The sequence below is a fragment of the Rhincodon typus genome, chromosome 3 (assembly GCF_021869965.1).
Source record: "Rhincodon typus isolate 14 chromosome 3, sRhiTyp1.1, whole genome shotgun sequence".
NCBI lineage: Eukaryota > Metazoa > Chordata > Chondrichthyes > Orectolobiformes > Rhincodontidae > Rhincodon > Rhincodon typus.
Genome location: NC_063334.1, coordinates 7,013,579 through 7,026,572, shown reverse-complemented (window position 1 = coordinate 7,026,572; position 12,994 = coordinate 7,013,579). Strand labels below are relative to the sequence as shown.

The 12,994-nt window shown below is 39.9% G+C and overlaps 1 protein-coding gene across 1 annotated transcript in view; it reads left to right on the top strand.

The window, feature by feature from the left end:
• LOC125482840 (A disintegrin and metalloproteinase with thrombospondin motifs 3-like) overlaps positions 1 to 7,916 on the top strand; it is a 12,287-nt gene extending 4,371 nt beyond the window's left edge. The window contains exon 3 of the mRNA XM_048595372.1: positions 3,562 to 7,916. Within this exon, the coding sequence (XP_048451329.1) occupies positions 3,562 to 4,064 (503 nt within the window). The 3' untranslated portion in view covers positions 4,065 to 7,916. The remainder of the gene's footprint in view (positions 1 to 3,561) is intronic.
• Positions 7,917 to 12,994: the final 5,078 nt, after the last annotated feature.

Genomic DNA, 12,994 nt, shown 5'->3' with positions numbered 1-12,994 from the left:
GGTAGGAGATGGAGGTGCGGCTTGAGGTGGGAGGAGGGGATAGGTGGGAGGAAGAACAGGTTAGGGAGGCAGGGACGAGCTGGACTGGTTTTGGGATGCGGTGGGGGGAGGGGAGATTTTGAAACTTGTGAAATCCAAACGTCAGCCTCTCTGCTCCTATGATGCTGCTTGGCCTGCTGTGTTCATCCAGCCCTGCACCTTGTTGTCTCGGATTCTTCAGCATCTGCAGTTCCTACTATCTTGGATAATAGGTGACAGGTTTAGATAGAGGATCTGGATCAGCGCAGGCTTGGAGGGCCGAAGGGCCTGTTCCTGTGCTGTAATTTTCTTTGTTCTTTGCTCTTTGTTCTTTATATGTCATTGGACTTGGATTTGACAATATCCAGTAATAAATCTAGAGGAATATCTTTGTCTCAGTGGGATTTGAAAGTAGGCTAAGAGCATTTAGAACAGGTATCTGTGAACCTGGTTTGCCATATAATTTGAAATCATGCCCTTGCAACTTCACAAGTAGATGTTGTCATTGTGGAGGTTGCATTCTTGAAAGGTTTCTGACAGGTAATTTCCAACACTTTATGATCTTTATGACCAATGAAATAATTACCAAATAGATATGTGTGAAATTATTCTAATCTGAAAACTATAGTGATAGTTTCCCTTTCTATTTGGAGTAATTTGCCTGAGCTATCATGTAGACTTTAGAACTAAATGCAATGGTCTTGTCATCCCATAAGAGACATGATCTGAGGCCTTACTGAGATGTAACTACTTCCAATGTGGTAAACTTGGAGGGTTCATTATATTAAAGAATATATTTGCTAGAAGATTTTGAGCAATTGAAAGATCATACCTATGGTCATACTGCCATAGATATGGTGTCTCAGGTGAGATACTTCCATTCCAACATTTGGAAGAGATGGAAATTAAATATGGAAGAAACCAGAACACTTTTGTCAATTACCATTGTTCTGTGATGTAGTCATTTTTTGCACATGTGTTCTGGTAGGATCGTGTCTAATAATATTTGAAGGGTGTGTTGATGCTAATCCCAAAAAATTGCTATGGCTTATGTCAATTTGAAGTTTTGTTGCTGTTGAAAAATAAGCCTTACTTTCCTGCTAAATTCATGAGCTGAAGGTGGTTTGTGGCATGCTAATGTACAGTTTTCCTGAGAGCTGCAATGTGATTTGCAAGGGACAACCTGGTAGATTCACAATGATGTGATCTACTTGCGGGTTGTGATATTTTCTGACTAATGGATACTCCAAATGGTGATCTAAGAAAACAGTTTCATCTGAAGGTTATCAAAAATGTCAGGTTTCTGTGAATCTGGGAAAAGATACATGGATTAATAACCATTCTTAGAATCAGACTTGGATATACACTTTATGCCTGACAACTTGGAACAAATCTCTTCCAGAGTAGGAATCTTGTGTGGACATCTTTTTAGTGCATTGTACAGTGGGTGTGGATCTAAACCTACACAGAGAGTTTGAATGTATGTATACACAGTTCAACCCAGAAAAGTGTGAGGTAATGCACTTAGGGAGGACAAACAAGGCAAGAGATTTTAATATGGCTGAGTCAGAAACTTTCACAACATTAAGCAACATTTAGATGTGCACTTTTGCTACCAGACCCTCTGTGACTATGGTTCAAAGCTGGAAAATGGGATTAGTACAATCAGATCTTTGTAGACTTGTGCAGACATGATGGACTGAATGATCTCCGTCTGTGAGTGCCATCTTTCTCCAAAACTCAAGTAATACAGCTACACAATCAGTGTGATGCTCAACTTTACAAATGATGTTATTTTTAACCCTGGAATCCAGTTCCAACCTGAGCTTATCCTGAATGTCAGTGCTGCACTTATGAGGAAGGTCAAAGTTGGGTGTACATCATCATCTTTCTGAGCTAATGCTATACTGCCTTTACAGTTACTGATAGAATCAAACTGGTCTGGGTAGACATTTGTCAGGTCTTGAGGTAGTTGCGATGCTGTGGTCTGGAATCTTTGGTTTGGAATTGTTTCCCTTGTCAGTCATGATGACACGTAGATCTGGGCATGCTGGTAAAGCAATGCCAAAAGGTTCTGCAATATCGACAATATGAAAGGGTCCAGGAGAAGCTGCACTGGCACTTAAAATAGAAATTGCTAATGCATGGGATGTCAGATCCATTGTAAGGAGTTAGCTTCTCATGAGTGGACTGTACCACACTGTGCTAATTTCTTGAGTACATCTTGTGACGGTCGCTTAAAGGGATGATATTGGTTCTTGCACAAGTGCCATTCGTGTAATACAGTGGATGATGTCCATTTCTTTGAGGGTACATCACTTGGATGAAGGCTTAAATATTTCTGATGGAACCTATATGGTATGTTGAGTTGAGAACATGTACTATCTGACTGGCTTCTGTAACGTGACGTAGCACTTAGATCCAGGACTTTGTTGACATCATTGGGTGCCTTCAGTAGAAGCTTAGAACTTTTGTTGGCATTGTCCCTTGGTTGGCTTTTATTCACCTGCTGCTATGCAGCCTTGTGTTGCATGTTGTGTTTCTCCAAGCACTTGGAATTCTTGCACATTTTAGCCCAATGTTCCTCTGTGGAACATAGATTTTATATGTTGCAAAATGGTAAATAATGATTTAGTGGATGAGATGATCCCCATTTCACACATAACTTGGACATTTTACTGTACTTGTTGATGGCTGCAATAATTATTGCAACGTTAAGTAATTGTAGATGCTGCTGACCTCCTACAATTGCTTCAAAATTACACCAATGTGGCAATGGGATAAAGAAATGTCTTCACTCAGATGACTGGTGAACCTGTGGAATTCTCTTACCATAGAAAGCTGTGGATGCTAGACACTAAATATATTTGAGAAAAAAATATAGATAGATCTCTAGATGCTGAAGGTGTAAAGGGATATGGAGACAAAGCAGGAGTACGGTGTTGATATGGAGAATCAGCGGTGATCATATTATGGGCAAATGGACTACTCCTGCTCCAGTTTGCTACATTCCCACGCTGCAGTGTCAGTGATGTAGTTTGTTTCAGAAAATAAATCGCAAACCTCTCTTAATAATCCTTAACTGATAGCAGTGTTGACAGCAGAAAGATACATGGTGTGAACATCTGTCTACCCAGTGACCATTTTCACAGTTCCACTGTTTTGATGCATCTCAAATAAGAAAATGGAGACTTCTATTTGGTTATTACTTTTTACGCACCTTAATAAAAACAATGGCCCTTTGATCATTACTTAAATCTGGAAACAATATCAACATGAACAGACAGCACATACAATAGGTCAGAATTGACTCTCTCTGACCCACAATATAATCAAAGTTGTCAAACAAAGGAACCCCAACAAAACTGGTAAAGTATATTGAACTGTGCAGTTTCACTCCATTGGAGATTGGGACATTTTGTTGCTTGGCCACATGATGCTAGAAATTTAATGCACATTATACTGATTTTAATGTTTAACTGCAGGATGCTTTATGCTTCTAAGTTGAATAAACTGTTTGATTTCACTTTATTCACCTTACAGATGAGCCTTGCCTGCGAGATAAGTCTATATTCTGCCAGATGGAAGTGCTAGCTCGCTATTGCTCCATTCCAGGTTATAACAAACTCTGCTGTGAATCCTGTAGCAAGCGCAGTAGCACCCTGCCTCCTCCCTTCCTCCCTGGTGCTGCTGAAAGAAACGATGAAATGGCAGAAGCTGACCACAACATGACACCAACTCATCCTCCTGACTCCACTTCCAGGACCAGAAGTTCGCAAAGCAGCAGGTTAGCCAGAGAAAAGAATACCAAGCCCAGTGCAGTCACTCCAGGACGTGGCAAAACAAAAGGAATAAATTCCTCCCAGAAAAAGATGCCTGCAGCTGGTAGGCCTCACAGATTGGTGGCTTCACAGTATCAGCCTCATTTAATTCAAGACAATCCCATTGCAACCAGCAACAGCTCCACAGCCAGCCATGCATCAGTTGGAGTGGCAGAGGCATCAGAAAGACATGCTGCATTACAATCTCCTGAGGCAGAGACATGAAGTAGGATTCTTATATCAGATACATCTGAGGAAAAAAGCAACCATTCAAAAAGAATCAGTTGTAGACATCACGGTGCATGTATGATTTGAAAATGACTTTCTGCATTTTCACTGAACCTAAACTGTCAATTTTTTCTTGAAAAGGAACACGTTCAAGTCGTAAAGTGCTGGCACTTTGCTCTATTGGCCAAATCCAATTTCTTTTGGGATCATTTAAACAAAGACCAAAGATTTTTCCAATGAAGAGGGGATATCCAGGTTTTCTGGTGTTGCCTTTGTAAAGGATTATGACTACATTTTACATATCATCTGATGTTAAAAAAATCAAAGTAAGAAATCAAATTGCGATGCTCAATTTCTTTGAGTTTACAGTGTTGAGTTGGTACAAATAGTATTCCGTCAAGTGTCAGTGAATTAGATATTATTTAAGGCATTTGCAGCTGTTCTGTAAATACTGTATATGTAAGTCAGTATTATATTTTAATATACAAGTTGTTTTGTGAGATATTGTTTACCAATGTTACATAACCATTTCTAAATCTCAGTGTATATCTGATGTTGAAAACTGTCTCAATACATTTCATAATCTGCAATGAAGGGTAACAGATATAACGATGGATCAGACAAGAATTACTGGTCCCTTTAAATTTTAACTTGGCAGTAATTACATGCAGATCTCCAATCCTTTTGGTGCTAGTCAAAATAAATTACATGTCTAAAATAAGTGTTGATAAGTGCGGGTCAGTATGCACCCATGCAAAGAAAGGCCTGTACGATATTCTGTTGAATGCTTACATTCAAAAGGGGATATCTGATTAATTTCTTTCTAGGAAGCAATGGATCTGCTGGACCTTTCCAGAATTTTCTGTTTTCGTCTATCTTGTTATGTAGATTTAAATTCTCTTCTAAGATCGACAGTTTGTAGCCAGTTATTTATGCAGTTACATAGAAACATAGCAGATAGGAACAGGAGTAGGCCAGCCGACTCTTCCACCCTGCCCCACCATTCAACATAAACATGGCTTATCATCGAATTCAATATCCTAATCCTGCCCTTCCCCAAAATTCCTTGATCCCTTTAGCCTATATCTACTTCCTTCTTGAAAACACATATTGTTTTGGCCTCAAACACTTTCTGTGGTAGTAAATTTCACAAGCTCACCACACTCTGGGTGAAGAAATTTCTCTTCACCTAAGTCCTAAAAGGTTTATCTTTTTCCCTTAACTGTGACCCCTGGTCCTGGACTCCCCAACCATCAAGAACATCTTTGATGCATCTAACCTGATAAAATACCTGTTCAAATTGTATAGGTTTCTCTGATATCCCACCTGCCCACCTTGTTCTAACTGCCAGTGAATATAATTCTAACTGACTCAATCTCTCCTCATACATCAGTGCTGCCATCCCAAGAATCAATTTGTTAAACTTTCACTGCACTGCATGTATAGCATGAACATCCTTCGTCAGATAAGGAAACTAAAACTGCTTACAATATTCCAGATGTGGTCTCACAATGCCCTGTATAATTGCAGCAAGACATTCTTGTTCTTGCACTCAAGTCCTCTCGCTATGAAGGTCAACATACATAGGATATGGAATTGTACAGAACAGGAATGGGACCTTGGGCCCACAATGTTGTGGTGAACATGAAGCCAAATTAAACTAATCCCTTCTGCCTGCCCTTGGCCCATATCCCTCGACTGCTTTCATATTCATGTGTTTATCTAAAAGTCTCTTAAAAGCCCCTATCGTATCTACCTCCACCACCATCCCTGGCAGCGCATTCCAGACTCCTACCACTCTCTGTGTAAAATAACATGCCCCTCACATCTCCATTGAACTTTCCACCTCTCAGTTTAATTCATTTCAATTTCAAATCTGGGAAAAAGATTCTGACCATCAACTCTATGCATCTCATAATTTTATAGACTCCTATCAAGTCTCCCCTCAGCCTCCACCGCTCCAGAGAAAACAACCCAAGTTTTTCTAGACTCTCTTAATAGTTCATAGCCTCTAATCCAGGCAGAATTCTGGTAAGCCTCTTCTGCTTTTTCCCCAAAGTCTCCGCATCCTTCCTGTAATGTGGCAACTTGTATTGAATGCAGCTTGCCTTCTTCACTGCCTGCTGTACCTGAGCACTTTCATTCAGCGACTGGTGCACAATGACACCCAGGTCTTTTTGAAAATTCCCCTCTCTCAATTTATAGCCATTCAAATAATAATCTGCCTTCCTATTTTTGCTACCAAAGCAGACAACTTCACATTTATCCACATTATGTTGCAAGTGCCATGTATTTGCCTAGTGACTCAGCTTGTCCAAATCACATTGAAACATCTCTGTATCCTCCTCAAAGCTCACCCTACCACCCAGCTGCAAATCTGCAAATTTTGAAATATTACATTTAGTTCCCTCATCTAAATCATTAACCTATATTGTGAATAGCTAAGATCCTAGTTCCAATCACTGTAGTACCCCATGAATCACCCATTTATTCCTACTATTTGTTGCCTGTCTGCTAACCAATTTTCTATCCATCTCAAAACACTACTCCAACCCAATGCACTTTCATTTTGCATTAATTTCTTATGTGGGATTTTGCCGAAAATCTTCTGAAAGTCCAAATGCTACACCTCCACTGTCTCCTCCAATCAACTCTATTATTTACATCATCAAAGAATTCCAGTAAATTTGTCAAGCAAGATGTCCCTTTTGTAAATTCATGCTGATTGTGTCTGATTTGGCCACTGTTTTCTAAATGCTCTGCTGTAAAATCCTTGACAACAGACTCTAGTTATATATTTTAAATGTAAAATGCAACTCCATCTTCATTCTGAGCCAACATATTCCAGGGTCTAATTTCTTTAACAAAAACAGAAATTGCTGGAGAAACTCTGCAAGTCAGGCAACATCTATGGAGAGAAAGCAGAGTTAACATTTCGAGTCCTGTGACCCCTCTTCAGAACTTTGTTTAACCTCACTTTTGCCCACATTGATGGCATTAGCAGCAGATGTGTTGAAAAAGTAACCTTTTTCAATCTTTTTTTCATCCATGTGTCATTCAGTCCTGGGCATTATGATGTTCTGATATTATGTATGTACAAAGTACAACATCAGGATCTAGAAATTTGACCAGCCAATTAAATAGCCTTACCTGAATGGATATCAGTGATTCACTCAATTCCCATTCAAAAAAAAAATGAGCCATTGACAATCTCCATCAACCTACAGGAGATACAATATAAACTGAAGTACTACAGTGGTTATGAACTAATTTTCCTCCACCACAAAAATGTTGCTGTAACATGCAAAATAGAATAGGATTTTTCTGTGACAATTGGTGAGCAACATTATTACTTACTTAGAAGCATACAAGAGGACGGAACTGTTTTTTTAAAATGGTGAACTGGTAGCATCAAATTAAAAGTATTGTAAAGGAAAAACAGGACCAGAAGATAATGAAGTGACCTGATCAAAAAGGGGATAGTTAGGATAGGAGATTTGGATGCACATAGTGGTACACTATGGAAGAATGTTTGCTATTGTCCTGTGTGTAGTCAAGTAGGGTCCAGTCAACTCTGTGCCTTTGAAGAATTGCTGCTAGTTTCTTGCCAGGCTTCTGAAGGTAATGAATCTAGTGTTTAATTTGTAAAATGACAACCCTGAGCTTCACACAGTTGCATAGAATTTATTTAAGAATCTCTCTTTTACCCTATAAATGGAAAGAATATGATTTATTTGCCTTATTTGCTTTTTTTTGTACAATAATATAGGTGCCTGTTTTATTCTGACCGTACACTACTGATGCTGTTTGTTGTATTGGGGAGCACATAGCAATAAAAATAACAACCCAGTTAATGTCCTTTGAAGTTTTTTGAATTTGTGTTGTTGATTGTGGTCATGCCATTTAATTTTCCTACCCCTTTCTTCACTGCTGATCTGCCTGGTGACTTTCTCATGCTCCTTGGTGTCTCTCAACGAAATCTTCCCAGCTCCCATTGACTTTTAGTGGCCCCCATTGATTTTTAGTGGACACATGAGGTCACTGCGTAAGGTCACATACAGCAGTTTGTAATCATAGGTGTGTTTCACCCATGCTGCACAACAGTGGACCCACTCCTTCACAGAATGAAATGCTTAATCTGCCCCCTTTCAGTGTTGCAGCATTTGTTTTAACTTCTACTGTGCACTTGCTATTTGGATGCGGCTGCAAGGAACTGCAGATTGTGTTTCCTGGAGAGCATCACTGACTCAGCCACTCTACCTGTATTACCCAACAAAACTCTCAGTATTGGTCTGGGCGGCAGGGGTTGGGTGATGGGGAGGGGTGTGGGGGAGCGGAGAGGTGTCCTGTGTGAGTAAGCAGGTAGAGGCCACTGAGGGTTAGTAGTTTAGATGCTTAGGGGTGGGTGAGAGCAAGTGAGAGAAGACATTGCATGTAACAGTGGGAATGGTAGACCATTGGTGGGAGGTGGGTGCAGTGCCAGAGTTAGAGTGAGTGTGAGGTTATGGAGTGAAGATGGTTGCCCTTACTCTTGCAAACCTTCTTCCAGCACTGCTGGCCGCTCCTTTGGATCTTGGAAGCAGCACTGGCCTGGGTGATAGTGGCTTCCTTTGTCAGTCTTGAGCAAAGAGGGTGGCCATTCGTAGCACCACCCCATCCACAAGGACCTCCAGATCTGAGTTGGCAAGTGGTGGGGCTAACTCGCCTCTGTCCATCATCTCCAGGGCAAATCACAGGAACCGTGCAGTGGAACTCCTGACTGACCATGCTTGACTTGTGAACATCTGCATTTTAAGCATGTGGCACCAGGAACAACACAAGGCCCTGCGAGTAGTGAATACTTCTGTTGCCAGTGAGTAAACAATATGTGAGGGTGCACCTTGGAGAAATAGCTAATGAGGTTAGCTACAGGGGATAGCATGAGAAAATATGCCAAGGCTCATTAAGGTAAACGTTCTATGAAAGTCACCAAGATTTGCATTTAGACCATTTCTGGTAAAATTCAGCTTTCTGACTCCAAGGCATTTCAAGTTCTCAGTAGGGTCATTTGTTGATCATATTTAAAATCCTTAATAAGTCACAACATTTTATTTCAAAAGACTACACCAAATGAACCTTGGAGGTAATGTGGTATAGAGGTACATTGCTACCTCTGTGTTAGGAGCTCCTGGATCAAACTCCATACTAGAATTAATTGGCCTGAGAAGCAATATTTCATGCTACTATTCAACAGACCCATAATGAAACAAACCCCAAAGGGAAAACAAAAATGTTTGTGTGGATATAGACTAAATACACTTGACCTAAATGACTTTACTTTGATTGCATTTACTGTTATACCAATTGCAGTACTGTGATAAGGATGTTCAGTTATTAGTTAATAGTAGCTCCTGATGGATTTTTTTCCCCAAATAAAGAACTACTAGCATATGGCAGTGGTATGTAAAGTCAACTATCGGCCATTTCTCACTAATAGTGCTCTTGTCTGAGTCAGAATTTAATGTGTTGAAGTCCTACTCCAACAATTCAAGCCTGAATCTGAGCTGATAGCTCAGATGTCACATTTCTGATGCAGTAATAAGCTTGTTAAAATCTTTCTATTATCTCCCTTCTGTAAAGAGAAAAAAAAGTGCATAAAGTCTCTTGTATGAGAAGCACTTCAACTCTGATACCATTCTAATAAACGTCCATTCTACTAGTGTCCTTCAGGGAAGGACGCTGCCATCCTTACCTGGTCTGGCCTACATGTGACTCCAGACCCACAGCAATGTGGTTGACTCATAACAGCCTCTGGGCAATTAGGGATGGGCAATAAATGCTGCCTAGCCAGCGATGCCCACATCCTGTGAACGAGTAAAGGAATAAATCTCATCCACACCCTCTCCAAGTCCTTCATAAAGTGTAGAGCCCAAACTTGACACAACAATCCAGCTAAGGCCTGACTAGTATTTTATAAATGTTTCTCATAGCTTGTTGCTTGGTATGCCATGGACCTATCCATTCATAAAGAAATCATACCAAGCCAATATATCTGAGGGCAACAAAGAGCAGTATAGAACCATCTGGTTTCCTGTTGATCTAACTTTTTTTGTAAGGGTTTAAGTACCTGAAGGAAGAGATTGCATTTTCTTTAAAATAAAGAATTAGATATTTTAAGGTTTAAATGAATTGAATGGTCTTTTATCAGAGTGTAATGTAGCAAAATGTGTGTAGGAACACATAACTTTATTTCATTTCACCATGGCTCCTGAGGTTTATCTATGGTGAATAATGGATGAATTGGCATGGAGAGTAAAATTACAGGGTGTAGGCAGTGGGAGGCATGGGTTGGCAATAAGCTGGCACAGGAGCTGTAGAGGGTCATGGGATTGTTAGGGGGTCATGAGCTGACACTTATTTGACATAGAGACTGTAAAGAGCCATGGGGATGATAGCAGAGGGATCATACCCAGGCATAACTCACATTCAGTTGGTGTGGGTTTACAAAGGGCCAAGGGGGTGGATAGTGGACATAACTTGGCCTGGAAAGTATAAGAGACAAAGGTGCAGAGGCTACCATGGAAAATATGAGGGGCCATTGAGGTGGGCCGAGGAACATTGTTTGGCATAGAGGTTATAAGGGACTGTGGCTTGTGGTCAGAGGGGCATGGATTGGAATCAAAGATATGTGGGCTGTGTGAGATATGGGGTGAAATGATTTATCATGAGTTGGAAGGGTGGGAGTGTGTGGGCTGTGTAAGGATGACAGCTAGACAAACTTTGAGTTTTTGTTCCCCCAAGTTTGGACTGTGGGATCAACTCCAGATCTGGGAGTAAACATTCAGCCTGATGTCCCAGCAGGTATGTGCACATGCCGTCTCATCAGCTCCCTCTAATTCCTCACTGTTCGGGAATGACCTGCTGGGATAGCTACCCATGGTCAGGTCATGCAGTTTTCAGCACAGAACCTTCCTCACTCTCAAGACGCACTTTAGGATCTATGATTAAGATTCATATGATTTCTGGTGACAAGCAGCAATTATTTGAAATTCGCACGTCAAAAGTAAAAAGTAGGCATTGAATTTAAAGCTTTCCAAGAGGGAAATACCAGTAAAAAAAAATCAGTAATTCTTGAAAATTGACATATTTATCATTTTGAACATCCATTTTGAAGTATATATTAGAAAAGATTGGACCAGTGTTTCTCATTTACTAGTAGTACTGGCTTTTTCTTTCAGGGCTCCTCTTTGATAACATTCCATAATAACCTCATCACCCTTCTCTTTAATAAAGGCAAAATACTGCAGATGGTGGAAATCTGAAACAAACACAGAAAATGCTGGAGAAATTCAGCAGGTCTGGAAGCATCTGTGAAGAGAGGAAACAGAGTTACTGTTTCAAGTCCAGTATGACTTCTTCAGAACTGTTATGCATTATTTAAAATATACTTATGAGGCACAGTTTATTCAGCTGATGAATGAGCATTCATCACACATGGAGACTTAGTATGCAATTATACATCTCATGTCACCTATTTATTTAGTGAGGGCATGGAGGAATGGAGCTGTCATTGTGCACTTTGAGAAATGCGATGCTGCATTTGCAAAGTCCTTTGCTTTTTATGATACAACACTCTGTGGAGTACCACTAGATTCTTCCATTAGTTCCAAAATATTTGCAATATTCTAATTTCTGCTGGCTTGCAATATTCAAACTGAGATAGTCTAATCACAATCCAGGCAATTAAAGAAATTAAAAATTAAGCTGTTTACTCTGCTTATAGTGTATGTCTATCTATCTGTCATTTTTTTGTTGACCTTCTCTCCAAACTGCAAACTTTTCTAGCAAACACCCAGATAAATTGAAATCCAAGCATCTCCACAAGTCCAAGCTGCTCCATAATGAGGTAACATGTCCTAGACTGTCCTCAAACCAATGTTTAGTTTAATAATCCTTTATTTACAAGTTTATCTGATGGATTTAAGGAGTGTTTCAGGATTTCTTGAATGCTTTGGAATAAGTTAACTCCAATTCTCAAAGCAAAAACATCTTTCTTAACTGCAATTAGTACAAGGACTTCAGACAATACATCCCGAGCTCTTTAGCTAAATAAACTCATCTGCGGATTATAGCTTTTATGTTTCTAGCTGTTAGTCTCTTAGGGCAACATGGTCACAACCTTTTAAATGCATTTATCCCATTATCCACAGTTAAACTTCTATTCCTAAATCTAAAAATACATGAACCAGATATTTACAATATTACTGAAGTCAATCCATTAAGCTCGTGTCTCTGCGTGAGTTGCTTTATTTCAGCTCTGAGCTTTTTGAAAAGTTCAGCTAAACCATTAGTTCTTGGGATATGAAAGACAGGTATGGCCCATTTACAATGATTGTCAATTTAAAAATGGCTTGTATAGTCTGGTACTCTACCCTTAAATTTCAACCGACTTTTAAGTTAACTCGCTTCCTACCTAGGGAATGGCAACAGTAATATCTGTTCAGCTGGTTTAGCAAGTTTCAAGTTATTTTCTACAATGTGGCACAGCTGATAGCACTTGATGTAATAACCTCAGTCTGCAGAAGCACTTCTTTAGAAAGGTCAAGCAGACTAAGGCTCTACATGTACACCCAACAATCAGGGTAATGCATCTTGTGCTGTCAACCCTTTTCTTGTCTAAATGCTGGTTCTGCTGTGGTATGTCATCACTACTGTGTATAGTGATAGTCTTTCTCTGCTGATGTGCTGTCAAACAGACTCAATTTGCCTCCCAACATAATCTTGTCAATTTGAAAGTCCCAAAAGGATAAAAAAAATCTCTATCTGCACCAGAAGTGTCTGAGAACTGTTACACTGGCTGCAATAATTGAGCTAACAAGGTGTAGAGCTGGATGAACACAGCAGGCCAAGCAGCATCAGAGGAGCAGGAAGGCTGATGTTTTGGGTTT